The 27,017-nt window shown below is 38.4% G+C and overlaps 1 protein-coding gene across 1 annotated transcript in view; it reads left to right on the top strand.

Annotated features, from left to right (window-relative positions):
- The window catches only part of LOC126348887 (cysteine sulfinic acid decarboxylase-like), a 117,938-nt gene extending 93,101 nt beyond the window's left edge, over nt 1-24,837 (top strand). The window contains exons 5-7 of the mRNA XM_050002391.1: nt 11,225-11,453; nt 15,152-15,343; nt 23,460-24,837. Of these exons, the coding sequence (XP_049858348.1) occupies nt 11,225-11,453; nt 15,152-15,343; nt 23,460-23,633 (595 nt within the window). The 3' untranslated portion in view covers nt 23,634-24,837. The remainder of the gene's footprint in view (nt 1-11,224; nt 11,454-15,151; nt 15,344-23,459) is intronic.
- Nucleotides 24,838-27,017: the final 2,180 nt, after the last annotated feature.

Genomic DNA, 27,017 nt, shown 5'->3' with positions numbered 1-27,017 from the left:
ATTATTGGCTGTGGGGACAGCTAAGACCAAAACTCGGGCGGTTACATCAAGCAAGAGATACCGCACCCACACCAGGTACCACCCCTGCACATGGATAATGTCATGACTATAGCTCTTAAAGGGGATCAGGAATGAGTGGAGCATCGGAGTACCCAAGCGGCAGTGAGAGTTGCCATCAGTAATAGTAGCCAAGGACCCTGTGACCAACAGGAAACAGAGGGGAGTCCCATTGATCTGGGCCACCAGAGCAATGGATCCCACCACATGTAGGAGGACCATCTTGACAAAGGATACGGTTGGTACCTGGTCAGAATTCTCCAAGACTGAGTCCGGAGCATCCAATGTTGTGAGGTCCACCTCCACTGATGAAGAGGAGTGGCCAAGGTTAGCGAATAACCCTTCATCCCACTGGCAGAACAGACCACCCACCAGAAATGACATTCACAGTTCTGGTGTGTAACAAAGCACTGATGATAGAAGAGCAACCTCTGATGTTGCTGAGCCTGAGAATCTGTAAACTGGTCTGGAGGAGGAGGCGGAAGGGGGGGCACCCGCCACTGGCCGTCAGCGTGGCCACAGCTCCAGTGACCATGGCTCTGAGTGATGACAGGGCTGCCGTGCAGCAAAGACCTGTGGTGAGGGATGGAGCAACACAAATGAATGGGAAGACTGTTAATGGGCATGAATGAGTGACAGACAGGTGTCCAAGGAGAGATCGTCCAGCTTCAACAAATCCTTTCACAGGGCATCGTCAGGAGCGTGGACCAGAATCATGTCAAGAATGAGGGCTGAACCACATAACTGCTTACAGCCCGGGCTGACACAAGAGAATCTGCAGTTCTGGGAAAGCCCCTGAAGGCAAGTGATCCATTCCCTGTAAGACTGTGATGGAAGTTTCTGACAGCTGAAGAACTTGTGGTGAGCTGCCACAATGTTTACCTGAACATCAAAATACTCTGCTAAACTGGTAGTCAGCTGTTCATAAGGGGGAACATGGGGTTCTACCTCTGGATGCAACTGCTGCAGTAAGCGATAAATGTCAGGACTCACATATGCAAGAAAAATTGTATGATGCTGTCTGCTGTCAATGATTCCATGGGCAAGGAAATGTTGTTCCAACAGAGCTGCATAATTACTCCATGGTCCAATATACTTGTTAAATGGCGGGAACACAGCAGGAGCAGCCAATGCTGAAAGTCCCAGAGGAACACTAGTCACAGGCTGCAGACACAATCAGAAGTTCATTTGAGTGTTCAACATGATCCAACAGTGCAAGGACATGAGCTGATGGCACATCTAAACCTGGAAGACCTTCAGCCATGTCAACAAACAATGGAACAACACAGGAATTTGAACAAACTTGTCACCACTGCTAAATCTACAGAGCGAGAACCAACTCATTTTGCCATCTTATTTATTAAGGAAACTACAATAAACCACCAACAATAATGCACTCTTCAAAAACAACAAAATAATGAGGATCCCTACTGTGGATAAAGTAAATAACTACCAGTTCCTACAATCAGAGTTCCCTTCAACTCTATAGCCGTACAACTCTATACCTGTACACCTGTTCCACGTCAAAGTCAGCTGTTAGCAGCTGGTAGATAGCATAACACAACAGAAGTGATGTATCACAATCATTGCGGAAGAGAGGATGGTCGAGGTGGAACACCACTGGACCGGCTGATCTTCTCTGCACTCAGGGAGTTGAGAAGTGCCTGCTAAATGACCAGGCACTGGCTTATCTAGCCTGGGGCAGAAGGATATTTCTGAGACTATTTACACACATGTTATCGCCAGAAAATAGTTCACAGATCATCATGCCCCCTTCCTCTGCTGCTGGTTGATGTCCTCTAATGGATAATGGCTATACCTATGTGTTTGTTGTCAAATGTGGTACTTGCTGGTAAACACACTTCGTCGGCCAGACTTCGCAGCAAAGTCCACAACCCGCATCACTGGTCTGTCTGCAGAGTGGCCACTGTGGTAGGCATCTGTCGTGACTGCAGAACTATGGATGCAGCAAAAATATGGAGCAGTTGTGACTCAAATGGCTTGATTTTGCCATATCTGGGCTATAGCAATGTTATGTGTTATGGTGAAGAAAACAGTACAGCAGCAAAACAAGCACAGGCCAATCTCATACAAATATTGCTCATTTTTCAATGGATTTATGTTAGTCTCCAGCCAACTAGCCTGAAGGAAGGACCTATGATTGATTACTATCATCTCCTCTAGCTGTCTAGCTTCTATGGACCAGTAAGTTCCATCCTGGGAACAAAGAGACTGATGTACACAGGACTGCCATTCATGAATATCTGATGGGGAAGACTTAGATGTCTTTGATCAGTGGATTACTTGGGAGCCCTACTACAACTGCTGCTACCTTCTGTACTGCAGGTCTCTGGCTCCCATCCAGGGATGTGCAGCCACTCTTCTAACATCGTAGGGGGCACAGTTTCAGCTGCCCACCACCTGCTCTTATGGGTGGACTGCACTGCTGCTGGCCACTCTACTGCCCAGTGGCCACAGCATGAGTCAGTGCAACTCCACAGACTGCATGCAAAGCTTCCAGCTGCCACTGCTAACGCAGTTGATGGCCAGCCATCTTGCTGCCTCAGCAGCCTTTTGACACTCCTTGTCATCACAGCAGTGTCCACATTGGCTGACCACTGGTGTCAGCACCCTCCAGGCGGGGTGTGCACTGCTCCTGTCTTCCTGCAGCTGGGGATGCTGTTGCTTATCTATGTATTACTGAACAAAAAAATTTCGATTTTTTAATAATGCTGGGCTACAGACAGGCACGCATTCACTAAGAGCCTACTCACCCATATCCTTGGGTGGTGGTCCGTGACATCCTGGCCATGACCTGCTCCCAACTGCCACTCAACAAAACATCAAACACAGTGGACATTACAGTAAGTACAGGAGCAATGGAAGACTAATAACTGGAAGTTTAAAAAATTTTCCCATTTCATCATGTCAGGCTGTTATAGCAACTGGTTTAAAAGTGTTTCAGAACAAAAACAGTCTCGGTCGCAAAATTATTTAATGTCAATGATTCATATAACCCTTTTGGGGCATCATTAGATTGTTTACAAAAACAAGAAATCCATCAGTTAGATACAAATTGAGGAAAATGGCATGGTCCTATCTTGCATAGCTATGCAGACAACATGAACTAAAATAATAAAAACTTATGTAAAAGTAGCTGGATACATCACATGTTAGTTATAAAACCATATATAATGTAAAACAGACACCAAGGTAACCAGATATAAAATCCATGCATCATGAAACATCAGTGTTCTGAATGTTGCTGCAATGATTATTTTATGTCCACTGCATCACTCTCAATTTGTTGGTTTTTGTTGTGAAGTTGGGTGAACTATGTTTTAAAGGAGACTTTTTAACAGCTTGTTTACTGTAGATGACTTTACATTTTATGTCTTATGTTTCTTTATTTTAATGACTAAGAATACTTTTGTCTCTTGTTTGTGATGCTTAAGACTGCCCCAATTCTGGTATTTTGAAGATTTATTGATTCAGAATGCATACACTATGAATTTGCTCCAAAATTTAATTGTTTTACTTCAGCTGACAGAGTTTTAATGATATATTTTGATTTGTTGTTTTTCATATAATGATTTATCCTATTCTTTGTGTTTTTATTTAATTTTTGGTTTTATGTGTCTGCATTGTTTTGCATTTCATTATTAGTTTTATTCTCTTTTGTTTTTCAAAAATGTGTCTTAAGCCAGTCATGTGCACCACCTGGGTACTTCTTGCTGCACTGTATGTGTCACCTATATCTCAATGTGTCATAGTAATGTTTGCGTGCCTGCCAACAGAGACACTGTGCCAAGTGTGGCTTTTACAGTGCTTCTTGGTTTCTTGTTTTTGTAGACAATCTGATGATACCCCAAAAGGGTGAAACACATCATTAACATTAAATAATTTCACAACTGACACTTTTTTTCTGAAGCTGTAAGCATTCTTAACAAAAAAAAGCAAATGAATGTCTCAGTGAAACAGTTTCTAAGGACAAACAAGAACACATACAAGCAGATACGTGTAAATGGTTCACTGCAGCCAAACAAAATTTGTCTTAAGATTGGAGACTCAATTCTAAAAGTAGAGAACTATAAATTTGTGGCTGTTAGAAGACCTAGGAGGGGATGGGTGGATGGATGGAGTAAGACAAGACTTGCTACAGCCGTGGGGTGTGGAGAACTGGAGACAGATAGCAGGAGATAGAAGCAAATGGAGAGCCTGCACTGTGATGTCATGCAGTCCTCTGGGCCTAATTATAAAAAGTATAATAAGTATAATTAAAGTAAGTTAGAACTGATAGGCAAATAAGTTGGGACTATCATATCAATAAAATTTGTTCCAAAGTAAACAGCAGCATATTCCTAATGAGGAAAAAACGAGACAGTAACACCAGACAAATTGTTAACATTAGGCTACGGCCTATTCCATCATGTTGTTGTGGTCTTCAGTCCTGAGACTGGTTTGATGCAGCTCTCTATGCTACTCTATCCTGTGCAAGCTTCTTCATCTCCCAGTACCTACTGCAACCTACATTCTTCTGAATCTGCTTAGTGTATTCATCTCTTGGTCTCCCTCTACAATTTTTACCCTCCACACTACCCTCCAATACTAAATTGGTGATCCCTTGATGCCTCAGAACATGTCCTACCAACCAATTCCTTCTTCTGGTCAAGTTGTGCCACAAACTTCTCTTCTCCCCAATCCTATTCAATACTTCCTCATTAGTTATGTGATCTACCCATCTGATCTTCAGCATTCTTCTGTAGCACCACATTTCGAAAACTTCTATTCTCTTCTTGTCCAAACTATTTATCGTCCATGTTTCACTTCCATACATGGCTACACTCCATACAAATACTTTCATAAATGACTTCCTCACACTTAAATCAATACTCGATGTTAACAAATTTCTCTTCTTCAGAAATGCTTTCCTTGCCATTGCCAGTCTACATTTTATATCCTCTCTACTTCAACCATCATCAGTTATTTTGCTCCCCAAATAGCAAATCTCCTTTACTGCTTTAAGTGTCTCATTTCCTAATCTAATTCCCTCAGCATTACCTGACTTAATTCGACTACATTCCATTATCCTCGTTTTGCTTTTGTTGATGTTCATCTTCTATCCTCCTTTTAAGATACTGTCCATTCCATTCAACTGCTCTTCCAAGTCCTTAGCTGTCTCTGACAGAATTACAATGTCATCGGCGAACCTCAAAGTTTTTATTTCTTCTCCATAGATTTTAATACCTACTCCAAATTTTTCTTTTATTTCCTTTACTGCTTGCTCAGTATACAGATTGAACAACATCGGGGAGAGGCTACAACCCTGTCTGATTCCCTTCCCAACCACTGCTTCCCTTTCATGTCCCTCGACTCTTATAACTGCCATCTGGTTTCTGTACAAAATGTAAATAGCCTTTCGCTCCTGTATTTTACCCCTGCCACCTTTAGAATTTGAAAGAGAGTATTCCAGTCAACATTGTCAAAAGCTTTCTCTAAGTCTACAAATGCTAGAAATTTAGGTTTGCCTTTCCTTAATCTTTCTTCTAAGATAAGTCGTAAGGTCAGTATTGCCCCACGTGTTCCAGTATTTCTACGGAATCCAAACTGATCTTCCCCGAGGTCGACTTCTACTAGTTTTTCCATTCGTCTGTAAATAATTCGTGTTAGTATTTTGCAGCTGTGGCTGTGTGGACTAAGTCTGGCAGATAGTGCCTGTCTCTGAAGGTCATACTGAGATCCTCAGCAAACTGGGCAAGGGAATTCTAGTCACTGCAGATATAGCATCCCTGGTTGGCCAGGAAATATGGGAGGGATTTTTTTCATGTAAAAGAGATGATAGCTGTTGAAATGCAGGATCTGTTGATGGTTGGGGGGTTTAATGTGGACAGAGGTGTGGATGGTGCCATCAGAGAAGAAGAGGTCAACATGCATGAAGGTGGGACACTGGGTTGAGAGAGACCAGATGGAGTGGATGGGAGAGAAGGTATTGAGATTGTGAAGGAATGAGAATAGGGTGTGTTGGCCCTGAGAGTGGATCATGAAGATGTCATTAATGAACCTGGTGCAGAATAGCGGTCTTGCATTTTGGGAGGCTAGGAATGGCTCCTCTAGATGACTCATAACCAGTTTAGCACAGGAAGGTGCAATGCAGGTCCTCATGGCCATGCCAAGACTGCAGTCTCAGGCGACTGAAACCATCCAACAGTTGCCTGTGATGCTGTCGTGTTTGTGAGTTGCGGTTGCTTGAGTGTGTGTGTGTGTGTGTGTGTGTGTGTGTGTGTGTGTGTGTGTGTGAGTGAGTGAGTGTCCGTATGTGTGTCTATTGTTGACGAAAGCCTTAATGGCCAAAAGCTATAATTGTGAGTCATTTCTTTGTGCCTATCTGTGACTCAGCATCTCCGTTATATGGTGAGTAGCAACTTTCCTTCTCATAATATTCAATAACCAATGAACGGGTAGCATTCTATGAGTCAGGGCATGGAACATCAGAAGCTTCAACATGGTAAGGAAGCTAGAACATCTGAAAAGGGAAATGCCAAAGCTCAATCTAGATACAGTGGTGGTCAAGGAATTGAAATGGAAAGAAGACAAGGATTACTGATCATATTAGTACAGGATAATATCGACAGCAGCAGAAAATGGTGTCATTGGAGTAGGATTCGTTATGAACAGGAAGGTAGGGCAGAAAAATTCAGTGATAGGGTTGTTCTTATCAGAATCAACAGCAAAACAACACTGACAATGATAGTCCAGGTATAGATGCCGATGTTACAAGCTGAAGATGAAGAGAGAGAGAAAGTATATGAAGATACTCAAAGGGTAATGCAGTGCATAAAGAGAGATGAAAACGTCAGGGAGAGTCATGGGGGACTGGAATGCAGTTGTAGGGAAAGAAATAGAAGAAAATGTTACAGTACAATATGGGCTCAGGACAAGGAATGAGAGAGGAAAAAGACGAACTGAGTTCTGTAATAAATTTTAGCTAGTAATAGCAAATGCTGTGTTCATGAATCACAAGAGGAGGTGGTATACTTTGAAAATGCTGGGTGATACAGGAAGATTTCAATTAGATTACATCATGGTCACACAGAAATTCTAAAATAAGATACTCTATTCTAAAGCATACCCAGGAGCAGTTATAGACTCAGATCACAAAGTAGTATCTATGAAAAGAAGGTTGAATTTAAAGAGATTAATCAGGAATAATCAATATGAAAATAAGTGAGATACGGAAGTACTAAGGAATGACAAGATATGCTTGAAGTTCTCTAAGGCTATAGATACCGCAATAAGGAATAGCTCAGTAGGCAGTACAGTTGAAGAAGTATAGACATCTCTAAAGAGTGCTATCACAGAAGTTGGAAAGAAAAATGTAGGTACAAAGAAGGTAGCTGCAAAGAAACCATAGGTAACTGAAGAAATACTACAATTGATTGATGAAAGAAAGAAGTACAAAAATGTTAAGGGAAATCAGGAATACAGAATCACAATTTAAGAGAGCTTTGGAGAACTGAAGATCAAATAAGGCATAATTTCAAAGGGGGAACTGTCAACAAAACAATTGTTCATGTTGGTGTGTAGAATGTATGAGTCTGGTGACATAATAATTGAGTTCTGCAATAAATTTCAGCTAATAATTGAGAATACTCTGTTCAAGAATCACAAGGTATTTGGAAAAGGCTGGGAAGTACAAGAAGATTTCAGTTAAGTTACTTCATGATCAGACAGAGAGATTTCAAAATCAGATACTGGATTGTAAGAGATACCCAGGAGCAGGTACAGACTCAGATCACAATTTAGTAATGATGATGACTAGGCTGAAGTTTAAGAATTACTCAGGAAGAATCAATGTACAAAGAAATGGTACTTGAAAGTACTAAGGAATGAACAGATATGCTTGAAGGTATCTTAGGCTATAAATACAACAATAAGGAATAGCTCAGTAGGTGGTTCAGTAGAAGAGGAGTGAACATCTCTAAAAAGGCAATCACAGAGGTTGAGTGCAGAATATGGACTGGGAATAAACTGAAGAAAGACAAGAGTAATGAGAAGTAGCTGAAATGAGAACATTGTGAAACTTAACATCAGGATTGATGTTAAGATAATGTTAAGGAATTCTGCTACCTAGGCAGCAAAATAATCCATGGCGGACACAGCAAGAAAGGCATCAAAAGCAGACTAGCTCTGGTAGGAAGGACATTTCTGGCCAAGAGAAGTCTACTAGTATCAAACCTGCCTTAATTTGAGGAGGAAATTTCTGGGAATGTACATGTGGAGCACAGCATTGTACGGAACCCAAACAAAGACTGTGGTAAAACCAAAACAGAACAGTATCAAAGGATTGTTGAAAATTAGTAAACTGATGAGATAAGGAATGAGGAGGTTCTGCACAGAATTGGAGAAGAAAAGAATATGTGGAAAACACTGACAAGGAGAAGGGACAAGATGACAGGACGTCTGTTGAGACATCAGGGATTGACTTCCATGGTAGTAGAGGGACCTTATAAGGCAAAAACTGTAAAGGAAGACAGAGATTGGAGGACATCCAACAAATAATTGAGAACATAGGTTGCAAGTGCTTCTCTGAGATGAAGAGGCTGGCGCAGCAGAGGAATTCATGGTAGGCTCATCAAACCAATCAGAAGACTGATGACTAAAAAGAAATTCCTACTAACCAATTATACGCCAAGATGAATGGCCACTGCCAAACTATGGCCAGCAACACAGTAGACCACCCTGTGGCACAAATGCAGCTGAACATAATGCCGTTGCTTTCAGTGTCTGTCTCATAACCCAGGCCATCTGGATCCTCCCATCCACCTCCAGCTTTTCTGAACTCCGCAGATGGGCATTATTCTTACAACATGTTTTCCACTCCTGAAATTATCTCAACCTCAATCTATACTAAACTACTGTCTCCACATCTTCCATCCAACAGTTTCCACTCCTCTGCCCTATCACCTCCTGCCTATTCTCATCCTCTTCCCCCCGGCTGTGCTGCCCTCTGCCAATGCACCCATCCATCTTTCCCTTTCCCCAGTCCTCTCCTTTTTTGCCCCCCACCCCCCCTCTCCATGCCCCACAGCTCGCAAAGCTGCACCTGTTGAAAATATAGTCCCTGCATGCTCTGCCATACAGCACTCTTTTCTCTCCTCAACCATACCCTTTATCTCTCCCTCTTACCCACCGCTTCCTGATTGTTGCTTCCGTTCTATGTGACAGTTGCATACCATTCTGAGCTGCTGGAGATGATGGTCTTGGTTTCATGAGATATGCTTGATTGTATGAATAAATATGTGTGTGTGTGTGTGTGTGTGTGAGTGTGTGTTTTTTCTTTTTCTGGAGAAAACTTTGTTCCTCTCAGCAACAAAAATTTTTTGGTCTTAAAAAGTCATGCAGTCCTAATTGGCACAGGGCTTGTCTTAACTACTTAAAAACGAGACTTATGAAATAATATAATTTTGCTACACTTCACAGATTTAGTGATAGTAGTGATATTCAAATGAAACATTTTGTCATAAATTTGACTTTACATCCAGGGTAGGGATACAAGAATCTTCAAGTATTGTGGTACAGTGCATTCAGTAAGTTTCCAGTCCCATATTTTTATAAACTTACATTGACACCTCCCATTACAAAAAAACTTTTGAAACTAACTAGTCAAATCCCTTTAGGACAGCCTGTTGAGATGCACTAGTCTATCCATTTTCACTTTATCCTTTAGGTGTGGACTCTAAGAACATTGGTTTTGTTTGTTATAAAATAACATGTGCTGTTGCCAGTCACAATTTTCCAATATATTCCCTGGAAGGCACATTCTGGGAAACAATTACCATAATTGAGTGCATTTTTAATTTATCATAGTATTTATGTGTGATGTTATGTGTGAGCTGCTGCATTTTTTTATTTCCTTATGTGGAAACCACACATCACTTACACAATGCAGCAGCTCTGAAATTGCCAACATAACACAATAGTGCCATAATTCATGAAAAACACCTTTGATATTACTTTCCAGAATGCATTATACAGAAAGTAAGTGATGGAGAATTGCATCATTTCAGATTACATGTTTTGAGAGTCAATTCATTGGCATTCTGGTCCAAGCTCAAGATGGCAGTCATGAGGGCATGAAGTGTGTTTGCGTGTGTGAATGACTGTGTTTTGTGTTTCTTTTTCTGATGGAGGCTGTGGCTGAAAGCTAATGTGTAAATGTCTTTTAATTAATTGTGCCTGTCTGTAACTCAATGTGTCAACTTTATGGTAAGAAGCAATCTACCTTTTATTTTGATTGTAGAAAGATACTTAGAAGTTTGGCCCACTTCATCTTTACTTTTTGTGTTGACTAGGTGGTGGGTTGGCTGGTCTAAAATAGAATTTTGATACTTTATTCTGGCCTTTTCAGTGTACTATAAGTATCTCCATATTATAAAATATGTGAAAGACTTTCTATTGATTGGAAATCTGAGAGGATTGATAAGAAGTCTCTTGTCTGTCCAACAGTCATCAGTGTCCTTGCAGTCAGTGTGATGTGGATGTCTTTCTTGCCCCATTGAAGACACTAATATAGTGAATAAAATGCAAAATTCCCAGATGTGTAGTCAGACATAACACAATCTGTTCAGGAAGTTGCACAGATACTTACTGACATACACTTACGCAGTAGAATATACCAATTTTTAGCACAAAACTTCTTCAGCTGAACTGAGAAATACCTTCAAGACCAATAAATAACAATTCTTTGATAGCAATATATGTTGAGTTATGAACCAAACGAAATGTCCAGTCAAGTTAAAAAATAGAATATTTTGGAAATAATAAACAAAATTAAGTACAGACTCAATGCCATGTGGCTGAAAGATTGGCAAAAACAGTTTCAAAAAAAAACTACTATTTCTCCAACACACACACACACACACACACACACACACACACACACACACACACACACACACACACAAATGATACACAAAGTGAGTGTCACCATTTGCCATGACCACCAAAAGTGTGTGTGTGTGTGTGTGTGTGTGTGCGAGAGAGAGAGAGAGAGAGAGAGAGAGAGAGAGAGAGAGAGAGAGAGAGAGAGAGAGAGAGAGGGGGGGGAGAGAGAGAACTCAAATAATTTTTAAGTATTCTTGCAAGTATATTATCTATTGATTTGCAGAGCAGATTCAGTAGTATGGAATCCTCACAAGCTTTTGGCATCTCCACAACAATGTTCAGTTCTTCTTGTACGCCACCCTGGTTTACTGAAATCCTGCCATGCTCGTGAAGCAGCCTATCTCTTCCAAAAAGACAAATTTTATGACACAAGTTATGATATTGGAGATAAATATCTTCAGTGTGGTCGTCGTCCTGATGTCATGCATTTCTGGCTTATGTGGAAAGCAAAGGTAGGATTCTTATGAGATACATCGCAAATTAAATTATGATAATTATTTATGATAGATACAAGAGGCTGTATGAGTGATGTAAGTAGTAGCCTAGTACCTTTTGTTGTTCTTAGAAAATATGCCATGGGAAACTGAATTAGAAGTAGTTCCTACTTGAGAGAGAGATATAGTTCCTACTTGAGAGAGAGAGAGAGAGAGAGAGTGAGAGGGGGGGGGGGGAGAGTTTTTATTTCGTGTATCTTGAAGGTTTTTACGGCTTTTACTGGCCATTAGAATGGCAATAAAATGTAGGCAATGGGCTAGATGACTGGAATCAGGACATTTGGTTACATCTAAACTGTGAGAATGTTGTGCTTGGGCCACTCCTGCATCAAGATTGTGCAGCAGGCATGTCAGGGTTATTCCATGAGTTCCAAGGCTCAGAGAAAGCCATTGCAAGCAAAAGTCAGCTGTTGTGGGCGAAACTGTATTGATGACAGTGGTTCGCATTGACAGTTTTGGATTGTAACAGTGAACAGACAGGCCACAGTGTCCCAAATCAGTTACCAGTTCAGTGCTGAACAACATCCAGTGGTCTGGTACTTCATACAGAACCACTTCCTGACAACAGAGTATGGAAGCCACCACTTTACTGGTTCACCTCCACTTACAGCACATCGGAAGGATCAGAGATCAGGATATACATCAGTCCACTGACATTGAATGCTTGAACAATGGTTTGAATTGAAAGCAGGATATTGGTGCAGAGTCTTTCAGTTTTATAATATGCATACAATTAGTGGTTTTTAAACTTTCCAACGTTTTCATTGAAGTGTTAGGGCATTCATTAGCAAACATGTAAGGGTAAATTTAATTAACATTTACCAGAAAATATACTTAAAAATGTAGGGTGATTATGTTGGGACAACTGCCAGTACTTTACTGTGAAGTGAAACTGCAAATGACAAACATGTAACTAGGAAGTTTTTAAAATGTTCTTTGTTGTGAAAAGTGTAATTCTATCATTTGCCTACCCTAATAACCAGACAAATGTTTCACAATATTTTTCATTTTTTGTATTCAATTTCACTAGACATAAAAAAAAACATAGCTTTTCACAGTATTGAGTTTAACAGGATCTGACAACAACTAAACTGACCACTTGCTGTAACTTTGAACATACGGCAGCTACCACTGCACTAAATTAGGGGGGGGGGGGGGGGGGGCACTCCACTGTGGTACAAGTAGCATTCAACAAAAGCCATATACATAATACCATTTAGATAAGTGAATAATTGGAATTACAGCTAACAGTTATAAATTTTTAGTAGTCTGAATATATTGTTTGATACTATTAAATATGGTTACAAATTTTATGAAAGGCGAGTTTAGATATTAAAACAGTTTTAAATTGATTAGAGAAATACATTTCTTAAAGAGTTACTACAGAAAAAAAGTTATTTTGCATTTCAGTTACTCAGTGGTTATTATTATTAATAATTTCCCTGAGCCTTTGACACAAGATTAACAAAATGATACAGTTATTTGTCTTGATGAAATTTTGTAAATATACACATCAAAAAAGATTTCTTTAACCCCAGTTCCCAGAACTCCTGAAGATAGAGGTTGATTGTTGGTATTGTATCACAGATACAACCCCTTTAACTGTTCAGAGATGTCACTAAAGCCACCCAAAGATGTAAAAAACCATGCATGAGCCGCGCCTATTAGATGGTGGGGGTTCAATAGCTGATCAGTTCCAGTTATTCCACCAGGAAGGAGGTACACGGCTCATGTTGCCTGTAGTTCAACCTTGCCTAGATGGTCAATACTGCAGTTCGATCATGTTTGCATTGTTACTTTGTGCCAGCAAGAGCTCCCAACAAGTGAAGTGTACAGGCATCTCGGAGTGAGCCAAAGCAATGTTGTTCAAACATGGAGGAGATACAGAGAGACAGGAACTGTTCATAACATGCCTCACTCAGGCCCCCAAGGGCTACTATTGCAGTGGATGACCACTGCTTACGAATTATGGCCTGGAGGTACCCTGACAGCAACGCCACCATGTTGAATAAAACCTTTTGTGCAGCCACAGGATGTTGTGTTACAACTCAAACTGTGTGCAATAGGCAGTATGATGGGCAATTTCATTCCAGACGTCCATGGTGAGGTCTGTCTTTACAACCATGACACCATGCAGCATGGTACAGATGGGCCCAACAACATGCCAAATGGACCACTCTGAATTGGCATCACATTCTCTTCACTGATGAGATCACATATGCCGTCAACCAGACAATCATCGGAGATATGTTTGGAGGCAATCTGATCAAGCTGAATGCCTTAGATGCACTGTCCAGTGAGTGCAGCAAGGTGGAGGTTCCCTGCAGTTGTGGGGTGGCATTATGTGGGGCTGATGTATGACACTGGTGGTCCTGGAACGCGCCATAATGGCTGTGCAATACGTGAATACCATTCTCCAAGTGATAGTGCAACCATATCAGCTGCATATTGGCGAGACATTCATCTTCATGGATGGCAATTTGTGCCCCCATCATGCACATCTTGTGAATGACTTCCTTTAGGATAATGACATCATTCAAATAGAGTGGCCAGCATGTTCTCCAGACATGAACCCTATTGAACATGCCTGGGATAGATTGAAAAGGGCTCTTTATGGATTATGTGACCCACCAACCAACCTGAGTGATCTATTCCAAATCACCACTGAGGAGTGGAACAATCTGGACCAACAGTGCCTTAATGAACTTGTGGATAGTATGCCATGATGAATACAGGTATGCATTAATGCAGTAGGGTATTAGAGCTACTGGTGTGTGCAGCAATCTGGACCACTACCTCTGAAGGTCTTGCTTTTTCACGAGGAATAGAAAGGGCAGAAATGATGTTTATGTTGATCTCTATTCCAGTTTTCTGTACTGGTTCCAGAACTCTCAGAACTGAGCTGACGCTAAACTTTTTTTATGTATGTATTTTTTTAGTTAATTTGATCTGATACAGTATTTTTGCAGACTAATAAAACAATGACTTTTGGAAATGACTGTGTTTTACAGTAAATATAAAAAATTTATGTAATTCAATTTCTTTATTAAAGTTAATGTATCATATTCCACTCTTATCTGTATCATTACAATGAGCATTACTTACATTTGCTCATATACAGAATGCAGAAGCAATATTTTCTTCCATTATAATAGATGACATAGTTTCTCTCTCCATGTACTAAAGTGATTATTTGCTCATTCCACAGTCATGATAGTTCTCCACCATTACAGGATCAGTCAAGCATGATACATGAATGAATGTGTGTATTAAAAACACTGTTTTCTGTTCTGAAGAGGTTTAAGCTCTATGCTTGAGGACAGAACTACAAAATTTTATAGCTATGCAGCTAGTACATATACTTGTAAAATGAAAAGTAAATAATAATTTTTCACCTGTACATGAGTGCCCAGTGTGTAGTTACATAAAATGTAACTGAAGTAACAGGGAAATTCCCAATTGTACTGCCACAATTTCCTTCCATGTCATCATTCTTGTAAGAGTGTGCTATTGATGGTGAACCGTATTTAATGATATTTGTGAATACTCAGTATGAATAAACATTAGTGCCATTATATATTCTGTTGTGTCATTTGTTTGTCATATTTGTAGTAACATGCTTGGGAATAAAATGATATTTTTATTCTTTCTTAAAGGGTTCTGAAGGATTTGAACAACATGTAGACAGTTTGATGGACTGTTCACAGTACCTTACAACAAAGATAAAGGCTCACAAAGCATTTAAACTGGTTTTGGAACCTGAATATATTAATGTTTGCTTCTGGTACATTCCAAAGAGGCTGCAAGGCCTAGATAATCAAAATGATTTCCACCAGTCTTTGCACAAGGTATTCATTATTTACTATTTAAATTTAATACCAAACATTTCCATTAGACTAGAAATATTTATGTTGTAAGTCATGTGTAAATGCATACTGTCATGTTTTTCATTTAGAAAACTCAGAAGACTACATAAAATTTGTTAAATTCATTTATATTACATCTCCAGGTTCACCAGTTTTCAGTAATGTAATGAGATGAATGGAACTTTCTAGAGTATTATGACAGGACAACTGCTACATTATGTTCAATTTCTTTTTCTACTGTGGAGCCAGAAATTGAAATATGAATAGCTACTCTATACTAAATAATAAATTATCACATATGAAATGTATAAACTGTACAGTGCAATCAAGAGCTCAAGTTCCATTACCACTAGGGCTGTAAAGTAGTCCAGTCTGTTAAGTACCAAAAAAGCAAAATACACGTACAACACACTATGTTGTACTTATGAGTAGTACTGCATGGAATGAGGTCTAGACAGTTAAAAAGAGACCCATGAACAGGCTTAAGGTATTTAGTATGTGAATGTATCACAGTACATTAGGAGTCTTCTGTACAGGTCGCATGACTGACAGCAGAAGTACTTAACTAACAATGTATTCCGAACAATTTTTCATGTGGAAAGTACAGTTTCATGGAGCTTATCGCTGAAAAAAGAAGGGACATTTGGGGGTGAATGGAAGACAATTTAGGCATCACTGAATCCTTAAGGGTGGCTCAACATCTTGGACATTACCAACTTGGTTAGGAAAGTTGAGAAAAGAGAAAAATGCTTGATGGTGGCCTGCAACCTTCTGCAAGAAGACAGCACTCAAAGGAGTAATAATAATAATAATAATAATAATAATAATAATATTAATAATAGAAGAAGAAGGAGAATAATAATAATAATAATAATAATAATAATAATAATGACAATAAATCTGAGGAAACAGCTGTGGCAGCAATGATGACATTTTGAAGTAAATTTCTTACAGTGATAACAAATATTGCACCTCAGAATGAACAACAAAATACTGAGAAGTTAGATTTACTCCAGCAAACAGAATTTACATTATTGTTAAAAAATACACCATTTTGCATAAGCTAATGGATCTTATGCATTAATAAAAAATCTTTACACCATGCAGACTACACTGTGGCAAACTAACATGTAAACATGAGGCTTATATGATATGCCAGTGTAGGACCACTTAGTTTGTCTACAACAATAAATGCAGGCACAGTCATAAGTATAGTGGATTTAATTATTTGTTTTATACAATTGCCAAATGGTATTCAAGTCATAGGGAAACATGATGGCTCAAATAATACATCTGGATGGGCTTAAACATGGTCAGATTATAGGAAGGTTAGAGGCTGGCCAATCAAATGTAGGAGAGCTAGAAGTTGAGCATTGCTCATATTACTATGTCATAATGATGGAAATTCCATGGGACAGGAAACATTCATTAATAGTACAAACAAGATTGAATATTTTCTATAACTCAGCACCACGATTATGTAAACTCTACTGCTTTGCATGAGTGCTTCAGACTGTGGCACTTCACTGCAAAAGATTTGGCAAGTGATAATTTGTATTTCAGTAGTGTGTGTGTGTGTGTGTGTGTGTGTGTGTGTGTGTGTGTGTGTGTGTGTGTGTGTGCACGCGTGAGGATGGGGGGTTCACTTTTCTGAATCCTACATTAATGTTTCATAATCTTCTGTAGTTATCGTTATCTGGACTGGATGGAGAGTAACTTGATTGTTTGCAGCATTCTACTGGCTGAAAAAATTGGGGGTGGAAATGCAGTACTGACTACTGCAAATGATGTAGCCAACAGGTGCACAGTTGCATTTCACAGTTCTTTACTTTCACTGTACACAACCCATCGCCCCCCCCCCCCCCCCCCCCCCCACATTACATCCACATACTGCTACAATAGTTTACTGTTGAATATCTATGAGCAGTAAAAACTTGACCACCCATTTAGCAGGCTTTCAAATAAATTGAACAGACACTGTCATTGCTTTAACTTACAGCCTATTGATGTAACACTTATTTCACAGTTAAGTTGATGCAGTGTTGTTGTTCTAACCGACACTGGTTTCTTTGGTCTCAGGACCAAAAATTGGGCCCTTATATATCATCACAATAATAGTTACTGAAATTACACATTGTTTGATGTTTAATTTATAGAATTTACAATTAAAACTTAACTCATTAAATTGACTGAATACATTGAAAAACTGGTTCTTTTTAACAGTTTCTTCTACTGCAAGAGTTAGGCCGAATTATTTGATTAAATAATGAAATTAACAAATATCATTACACAAACAATACTTTTGACAACACTATTAATTACTTTGGAATGAATTAAGGGCTGGCTTTTTATTAATTTATTTTATCCATCCGTTGACAATAAATATTGTATGGATGTTGTCAAGGGCACATGTAAGCCATTTCAAAGAAATGGGACACAAACAATATATACGTAAAAAAAGTACAAAACAAAATAATACAATGAAGTTAATAATAATACAATGAAATTAATATAGCCTATGTACATCCCCAATTGTTATTTTAAATGCATAGTCTGTTTTTCATAAGGCTTTAGTTTTGTCTTCCCTAAACGCCAAGTCCTTATATACACAACATTGCTTAAGTATATATTTACATCACACAACAGCTGTCCTTTAAGTATGTAAATGTAATGAATGATTAGGTAATGAATGATTAGGTACAGATAGAGTATTTTCCATTTTGCCTTTATAAATATCATCAGAAAAACTCTATTGACTACATAGTCATTTACAGAATAAAAACATTGTTCCACTAGAAACTTTTTTTAATTTGTTATCGTCTTCTTACTGCCTGATATTGACTGGCAGTGCGTTGTACAGTTTTCCACCGATATGGCTCACATGCCTTTGTGTATTCATTCTTTTTGTTCGCTGAGTATGGAGTGCTGTGCTATTACGGGTATTGTAGTTATGAAAGTCGGCATTTGTCTGAAAATCTGCAATGTGGGTCCTGACATACACATTTGTATATGTATAATGATGGTATAGTAAGTATTCTAAGCTTTCTGAATGTACGTTTGCAGTGTGTCTGTGGGTGACTGAGAGTTATTATTCGGATGGCCCTCTTCTGCAACAAAAAAATTTGTTTTAGGTGCCCTGTTGTGGAACCCCAGAATACTGTTCCGTATGTGGCAAGAGATTGAAAATAGCCAAAATATGCCTTTCTGGCACCCTCTGAGGTACAAACATTTGCAATAATTCTGAGGGCAAAACATGCTGAATTAAGTTTCTGTGCAAGTTTTATTATGTGGTCATTAAAATTTAAGTTTTCATTCTCATGAATCCCCAGCAATTTTGTGGATGTCACTCTTTCTAAGGCTTTGTCACCCCACACCAGATCGAGATTTACATTTTGACATCTTTTCCCTAACTGCATATAATTTGTTTTATTTACATTCAATGTCAACCTGTTTGCAATGAGCCAAGAGCGGATGTAATTTAGTACTTTATCAGCAGTTGTTGCTAGCGATTGCTTTGGTGTACTTATTATCACACTAGTATCATCTGCAAATATCATTGCTTTGGCTGCATCATCTGAAGTGTGAAAATCATTTATATAGACAAAAAACAATATGTGCCCTATGATGCTGCCTTGTGGTACTCCTATTTCTACATTTTTTGCCTCTGATACTGAATTTATTTTGTGGTTGGAGTAAGTTGATGTCAGTCCTACAACCTGTGTTCTGTTTTGCAGGTACAATTCAAACCTTTTTTTTTCCCTATCCCATGTATACCCAACGCTTCCAATTTTTCTAAAAGAATGTTCTGGTTCACAGTGTTAGAAGCTTTGGAGAGGTCTAAATGTACTCCTACTACACTATAATCTTTTTCTAGATTTTTGATTATTTGTTCAGTGTAGCACATTACTGCTGTTTCGGTATTTTTACGTGCTTGGAAGCCATGCTGATTTCTGTTAAGTAAATTATGGTCATTTAGATATTTGTTGATTCGCTGCTTCATCAGTTTTTCTAATATTTTTGAAAATTCTGGGAGGAGAGATATTGGGCGATAGTTTTCTACCTTATACTTGTCGCCGTTTTTAAATAATGGCTTCACTTTCGAAATTTTCAGCCTTTCTGGAAAAGCTCCTTCACTGAATGATAAATTGGCTATGTGTGCAAAGGTCTTTGTGATTTGTGGTGTTGTCCTTGTTATGATTGACACAGGCACCTCATCTACGCCAGCCGACATTTTGGGTTGCAAGCTGTGTATCACTTTCGACACTTCACCCTCATTTGTTGGCTCTATCCTCATCCTACAAGCTGTTTTCGGATATTCAGGTTTTTCTTTGTTTGTAAATTTTAAGCTTAATGAAGTTGTTGCATTTATGAAATAATTGTTAATATAATTTGGCAAATCTTGTTTATTAATATTGACATTTTTAAATTTTTTTAGGCTAATGTCATGGTTTTCACAACTCTTCCCCATTTCAGTCTTCACAATACCCCATATGGCTTTTGATTTGTTTTCAGACTGTCTTATAAAACTATCATTACTCATGAATTTTGCTTTAGCAATTACTTTTTTATATACCCTCTTGTAATTCCTGACATATTCTATGAATTGTGGGTCTGTGGATGTTTTCATTTTAGAAATTATTCTCTTTATAGTTCCACAGGAAGTTTTGATGCCAGCTGTGATCCAAGAACTTGGCTTTGTATTGCCACGTGACCTGATTTTTGACAGATTTTTTGGAAAACACATTTCAAAATATCCCATGAAAATGGAAGAAAATGTGTTATATGCAACATTTGTATTTGTTAGGGATAGTACTTCTGCCCAAGCCTCATTAGTTGGCATATTTATGAATTCTACACAGTTCTCTGTAGAAAAATTTCTTTTATACATGAAGTGTGTTTTTTTCTCTTTCAGTGGCCTTGAAGGAATTTTGAGGACAAGAGCATTGTGGTCTGATAATCCCAAATCAGTATTTGTTACTTCAACTTCTGTGCGTCCTACATTTGAAAATACAGTATATTATCAATAAAACTGACTGTATTATTTGTTATTCTTGTGAGTGTGTATGTGTGGAAGCAGGTTGATACTACATAACAGATTTAGGAACTGGTCTTTTAGCCTACTTTCACTCATAAGATTAATATTGAAGTTCCCACACTCAACTACAGTGGCTCTATCTGTGAACAGAGTGTTAAGCAATATTTCTAATTGGTTAAAGAATATGTCTGCATCACCAGTAGGTGGGCTGTATATTCCTATGACTATGACTTTTCCCTGTATTTCATTCAACTGTACAGCTGCTGCTTCAAAATGATTTTCCACACTCAATGATTCAGCTCCACATCTTCTTTTATAGCTGATACTTGGTTTGGTAAACATACATACACTTCTATTCTTGGTATTTTTTCTACAATATTGGCTTGCCAACTTAAACGGATGAATATTAATGCTACTTAGTTGAAAACGTCTGCACCAGTGCTCCACAATGCACATGCAGTCAATAATTGCACTGTTCATAGCTACCTCAAGTTCTAATGATTTATTTCTAAGACACTGAATGTTTAAGCTTAGAATCTGTAGGTGATGACGATGAGAACTGGTTACATTTGTATTTACATTTTGTGGTGTCATACTCTGTTCCTTGCCCTGGCGAGGTACCAAAAATCCTCCAGAAGGGCAGATTTTCTGCTCCTTGTAAGTCATTGAGTGCGATATGGTGAGTTGCTTGCTGCTGCTGCAGCTGATGGTGTAGCTCCCGGTGTCATTGATGCTGTCATTTCTGTTGCTGTTGTTGCTGTTGATGAGGATGGTGTAGCTGTTTCTGATACTTCAGGTGTTATTTCTGTTGTTATTGACATGCTTCCTTGTGAACTGCTAGCACTTGGGGTATTTTCTTGCGATGTCAGAACATCACACTTGTCTTGTACTGCTGATGCTTCATTTTCAGGTTCACCAAGTGGTTTGTGGGTCTTGTCCTTGAGGGGAATTACATTTGAAATGTCACAACTTATTTTCGTTTTGGCATTTACTATTTCTATTACTTTTGCAATTACGAAATTTTTTCCTAATATATTTAAGTGGAAAGCATGTCTAGTATTGAATCTCCTTCCTAGTTTCCTTACATCAATGAAAGTCACATTTTCGAAACGTTTGCATATCTGTTTCATCTCACTATTTACACTTTCCACTTCTTTGTTAACGCAGGACCATTCCGCTAGGTCATAACGATGTGCTACTGAAAATTTGACGTTAGTACATCTTGGTACATACAGTCGCCTTTTTAGTGAAAGCAACAAATCTTGTTTTTCGTTTCTTGCGACGTCGTTTGTTCCCGCCAGGAAAACGCCAAAGTCTTTGTTGCTTAATGTGGGAATTTTTTCGTGGCTTATTGCAGTTGCTGTGAAATTTCGCACCTGGCTTCACCATGGAAGTTAAGTTCCCATTGCTTTTATTACGGAAGTCAGTAGCTATGTTTCGCCCTTGGCTGTCTGAATATATTTCGATTTTTGTAATTGTTTTGGAGCTACATAATGTATGCCTAACAGCGCTGTTTATTTCCTCTTTCTTTTTCACACAAGCCGATAATCCATCGGAACTACATAAGGTCGGCAAATGTTTGTTTACTAAATTTACATCGGATTTCTTATTTTTCTCCGTCAACGAATTCTTTTCTTCTGGCTTATTTACAAGATCCTTTTGCTTTTCACATGGTTCATGAGCACTATCACTAGACACTGCACTTCCACAACCTGTTGTGGAAAGTACTTGAAATAAGTTGTCGTGCACGAAGCTTACATTTATTTCACAATTCTCTTGATCTTGTACTTTTTGTTTGCGGCCGCTGCACTTCACCTTTGTCCACTTTTCGGAAACTGTCGAACTATCTTGCAGAAAACGTGGCTTGTTCACTTCTGTTATCCTTTCTTGAATTTTAGTAATATCCATTTTCAGGGCACTGATTACGAACTGTAGGCTACTAATTCGTTCATTTAGCTCCGTAATTTCGCCCTTGCAGTTTTCACACGATTTCTTTTCAGTCGCAAAATTTACGTTTTTATGGAGAGACACATTTCGAACTTGTACCGTCGACGCCATCTTGGCTCCTCTCTCTTTTACCTTCGACGCCGTCTTGGCCCCTCTGTAACATGTCTTCGAATAGATCCAAATATATACTTTAAGATTACTAGTATTTCATCTTCCAAATGTTTACAATTATTACAGAATTTGTATTTGTTTATAGGTCAACAATAGAATTTAAGTTATGAAACAATTACTGATTTCACCCTATAACAAAAGATACAAACTAGGCATAGTCAAAATAAATTGAAATATCAGTTACATACATAAATCTAAGCACAAAATTTAACTTGGCATTATTTTCCTTAAAACCTTTTTGTTTTATGAAATTGCATGTTATTCTCACATACGTTAATGGTAATTAGTTAAAAATGAAAAAAAAAAAAAATGAATTTAAGGAGGCAGACGGAAAAACAAGAGGGGAATTAAAATTATCCCAGCTTGCTTCATCACACTCTTTATTGATGTTTATTTTACTTCATTTCTGACTCCCCTGCATGATGGACTCTACAGAAGACAATGAAAGAATTAACAGACTAATTAACTAATGAACAGATTACATATTACTATGTGTTCCCAGCACTGTGGGCTCAATTAATGTGAATTAAGATTTAGATAAGGGGATATTAGTTTCTAACTGATACTTTTGTAATTACTCTCATTGTCTCAGTATGTTACATTGAAACTTGTTTTATTACTAATATCATTTTTTTACATCAAGGGAAATAAAAATAAAAATGTATGATGTGCATTTTATACCTTATTTTCAAGAATTGAAAGTTTTTCTATAGTGTAAAGACCCAGGAGGTAGATTTGTGAAGTTATGCATTGTTTGTAAATTTAGGAACTTACATTATGGCATAACACCCCCCCCCCCCTTACAATGACATTATGAACTAATATTTCCAGTGTGGTGATAGAAGATAATAAATATAATAATATATTAGAAATGTTTAATATCTTTATTTTTTGTGTGTGTGAAATTTATTCAATTCTTTTGTTTTTATAATATTTCATATATAGGTTGCTGCAAAGTTAAAAGAATTAATGATGAAGAAAGGAAGTATGATGATCAACTATCAACCACTTCGAAACTGGCCAAACTTCTTCCGTTTCGTTGTGCAGAACTCTGCTGTCACACATGCTGATATTGACTATTTTTTGGAGGAATTGGATCGACTTGGATCTAGTCTTTGAATGTTTCTCTGCTAGAATATTGAAATAATTTCTGAGATTAAGTATTAATTTATTTGTCAAAGTGTAATTTCATCATTAATGCACTTTCAAGAAAAAGTATATTTTCAGCTGGATTAAAATATTACTGCTCAAGCATACTAAAACTGACACTTGAAAGAACACTGAAACACAGTTGTCAAATGCATAAGAAGTTCAACACAAAACATATTTTCAGATAAATTGTCTGCAGTGTGCTTTTCAGAGAAAAGTTTTCTGTATTTACCTTTACATTTCCTAATCAATCATTATAAGCAATTAGTGGTGTGAATAGTATTGGTAAGCAGCATATTTTTAAAACATGAAATGTTTTTGTTTGCTGACATTATTGGCTAGTGTTATCACAAACAGATTACAAATAGTTCAAAGAATTGTCAAGTATTCTGAATTTATTTCTCAATCACATAAATTAAACAATGCATCATTTTTTTGGATTGCTGTACAATTGATTTTACCACAAGCAGTTAAGACAATAAGGAGAGAAAGAATATTTTGCCAATGTGAAACATAGTAAATTTAATGGATCTTTTAAAATATGCCATTTTGTGTTATGCTAATTTGCTGATATAATATTTCAACAGGAGAACTTTGTACATATTATTGAAATAAACATGATACTGCCATCAACATATCAACATCTCGATGCCAATGAAGAACATTTAATGTAATGTTGTTGTGTTTTCTATAAGATAAATATATTGTTTGCAATCTAAGCCTGTAGAAGACATAATCCACTGTATCACATACAAAATGTAACATACGAGACATCAGTATCAAGTCAAATGTTTTGCTGGCAAAAGAGTCTTTTTATGCTTGGAATCACAGTCACATTAAATTTCTTGATGTAAATCATCAAACTGTTTCTTATTTTAAACAGACAATATATTTCAGTTACAATTTTTTTGTTATGTCACTTGGTATTGCCTTAGGGTATGAAGTTAGCCAATAGTCAGTGAAATGAAGTGTTGTTTCAAATAAAAACAGCCTGAAGTGGGAAAATTATTTCTTTCAAGAACTTTTAGTTGTAGTTTTATTTATATTTGAATGTAAAAGTAATGTCATGCAGTGTGGGAAATTCAGTCACAATCTGCCATAGAGTTGACTACAATCTTTTCTGCACAATACTCTCTTTTTTTGTAAATAAATAAATGAATAAATTTGTTTTTAAACTTGGTGTGAGTGGAAGTCTGTGCCTCTGCAAAATGAATTTTGTTTTAAGGGCATGTCTCCTTCAGTGGCATTATTGTCTTGTTGGTTCAACAAATTCAACCATTAAAGAAGTTCACTTGAATAAGGGGATGCGTCATAGTACCTGCCATCAGATACTAGCATGGGATGCAGACACCACATTCATAGAAAGACCGAAAATAATGCCCATTACATAAACCAGCACATTCAATTTTTTTTTTTTGCTGAATGAAACACATTTGGCAGTCACGAGGGTTATGTATGAAGCCTACAATGACTGCTGTAGTGAAACCTTATTGAAAGATCCCTTGAAAAACTGAAAAGAAATTCTGGTCATTTGTAAAGGTTGTCACTGCCACCAGAGTTTATGTCTAGATCTTCATTCAAGATACAGTAACTGAAACGGAGGGTAGGAAAGCAAAAGGAGAAACAATGAATTTCATTTTCAAATGCTCATTCACAATGAAATATGTAGAAGCACTACCCCAGTTTGCTTCTTGCACCATTGCAAAGCTTACTCAGAACGCAACGAAACATACAGCGATAAAAGAGGTACAATTTATTAGGTCACACAGTGGCAGCAACAGAATATAATGAAAGTAGTTCACATGTCTTGAGCACAGTTAAGAACTGCGGTCCAGCAGCCCTGCGTATGCCCTTACTGGTGTAGTGTTACATGTGCATGGCAAAGCCGGTGGCAATATTCAGTGCCAGGTCTGCCCCTGGTGGCTACCTCAGGTAGTTGCAGGCACACTGTTTGAATGTTGTCACAACTACACTTGCTGTAGTAGCCCAAATTATGTCAGGGTGAAAGCCCAGGTGTCACCATCCATAATGCTGTAGCCAAAGAGATATCTGTGACATTGCCAGGAGTGACAGCCAAAGGAATGAGAAGTTATGTATCTGCCCAGACGGGTGCATATGGACGAAAGTAAGTGGGACTAGGACACAGTCTCCCCTCACAGATCCTGGGGCAACTGGTGGACAGGACTAGTGACAAATGGATGGGCACCATCTGGAAGTCTGAATCCACAACAAGGGTCATGCACAGGCAGCAATGACAGTGGTCTGAAAAAGAGAGTCTGGTGACGGAAAACCACCAGTCGATCTTTGATATGAACCTTGAACATGCAGCAACCACACTGGCTGTGGATCATAGCTGGAAACCCCATGAGAGTGCCATCCAAACACCCTGGCCTAGAGTGGTGTGCTGAGTGCAAACATCAAAAAAACTTGCACCACTGGGGGGATGCCATCCTGGCACCAAGAGGTTGAGCAGCATCCAAGGTTAGATTAGATTAAGGTTGACAGCCATGCAGGAGCTCAGTGGGGCTCTTGAACTCAATTGGCATAATTATGTACGAACTTCTTTTTAGTAAAAAAAAAAAGAAGAATGAAAGCCTCCTTGACTGGGAAATCTTTTATGTACTTGTGCATCTGTGTCTTAAAAGTGTGGAAAAGGTGTTTTGACATGCATTTCAACTGTGGTAGGAAGGGAGGTCCATCACATGGTGAATGTTATTATGTGTACAACAGTCCTTGAAAGATTGCACCTTGAACTGAGGACTGTTATCTGAATCCAGGGCTCAAGGCAAGCCTTGACAGTCATTTTTGCATTGCAGGACATAAGAAAAATGAGAAAAAGCACCCACCAATAACAAGGAAATCACTAGCAATATCAGTGTGGTCTCTTTCCTAAAGCTGTGTAGGGATTGCCCCTGAGCCACTTGCAGACCCAAACACTTGCAGCAGGTTGTGATAAGGTGTTCCACCTCCACCTCCTGATTGCATCTTTGACTATGACATCCATGTAAGACTCCTGAGACCTAGCCATGATGAAATGACATGCACAACTCCACTGCCCGATCTCAACACAGTTGCTATTGCCATTTGTGACAGTGGTAGAATTCAACAAGTCCAGTGATCACATGAATGTGCTTTTGGTGACAGGAGGGCAGCAAACGATGCATATTGTCAAAAGAAAGTGATGCTGATTCTTGCAGAGGAGCTAACTAGTTAGTGATACATACAAGGGGGCATCCATGACAAGAAAAGAGCCTTGCAGACCTCCATGTCAACCAGCTGGAATACCACAAAACTTTGGCGAAGCCCTTTCTTGCAGAAGCCACTTCTTGTAAGAATCCCAGTGTTCTATCGATT

The sequence above is a fragment of the Schistocerca gregaria genome, chromosome 1 (genome assembly GCF_023897955.1).
Source record: "Schistocerca gregaria isolate iqSchGreg1 chromosome 1, iqSchGreg1.2, whole genome shotgun sequence".
NCBI classification, from domain to species: domain Eukaryota; kingdom Metazoa; phylum Arthropoda; class Insecta; order Orthoptera; family Acrididae; genus Schistocerca; species Schistocerca gregaria.
Note: the sequence above shows the minus strand (reverse complement) of the source record. Positions and strands in the feature narration are given on the sequence as shown.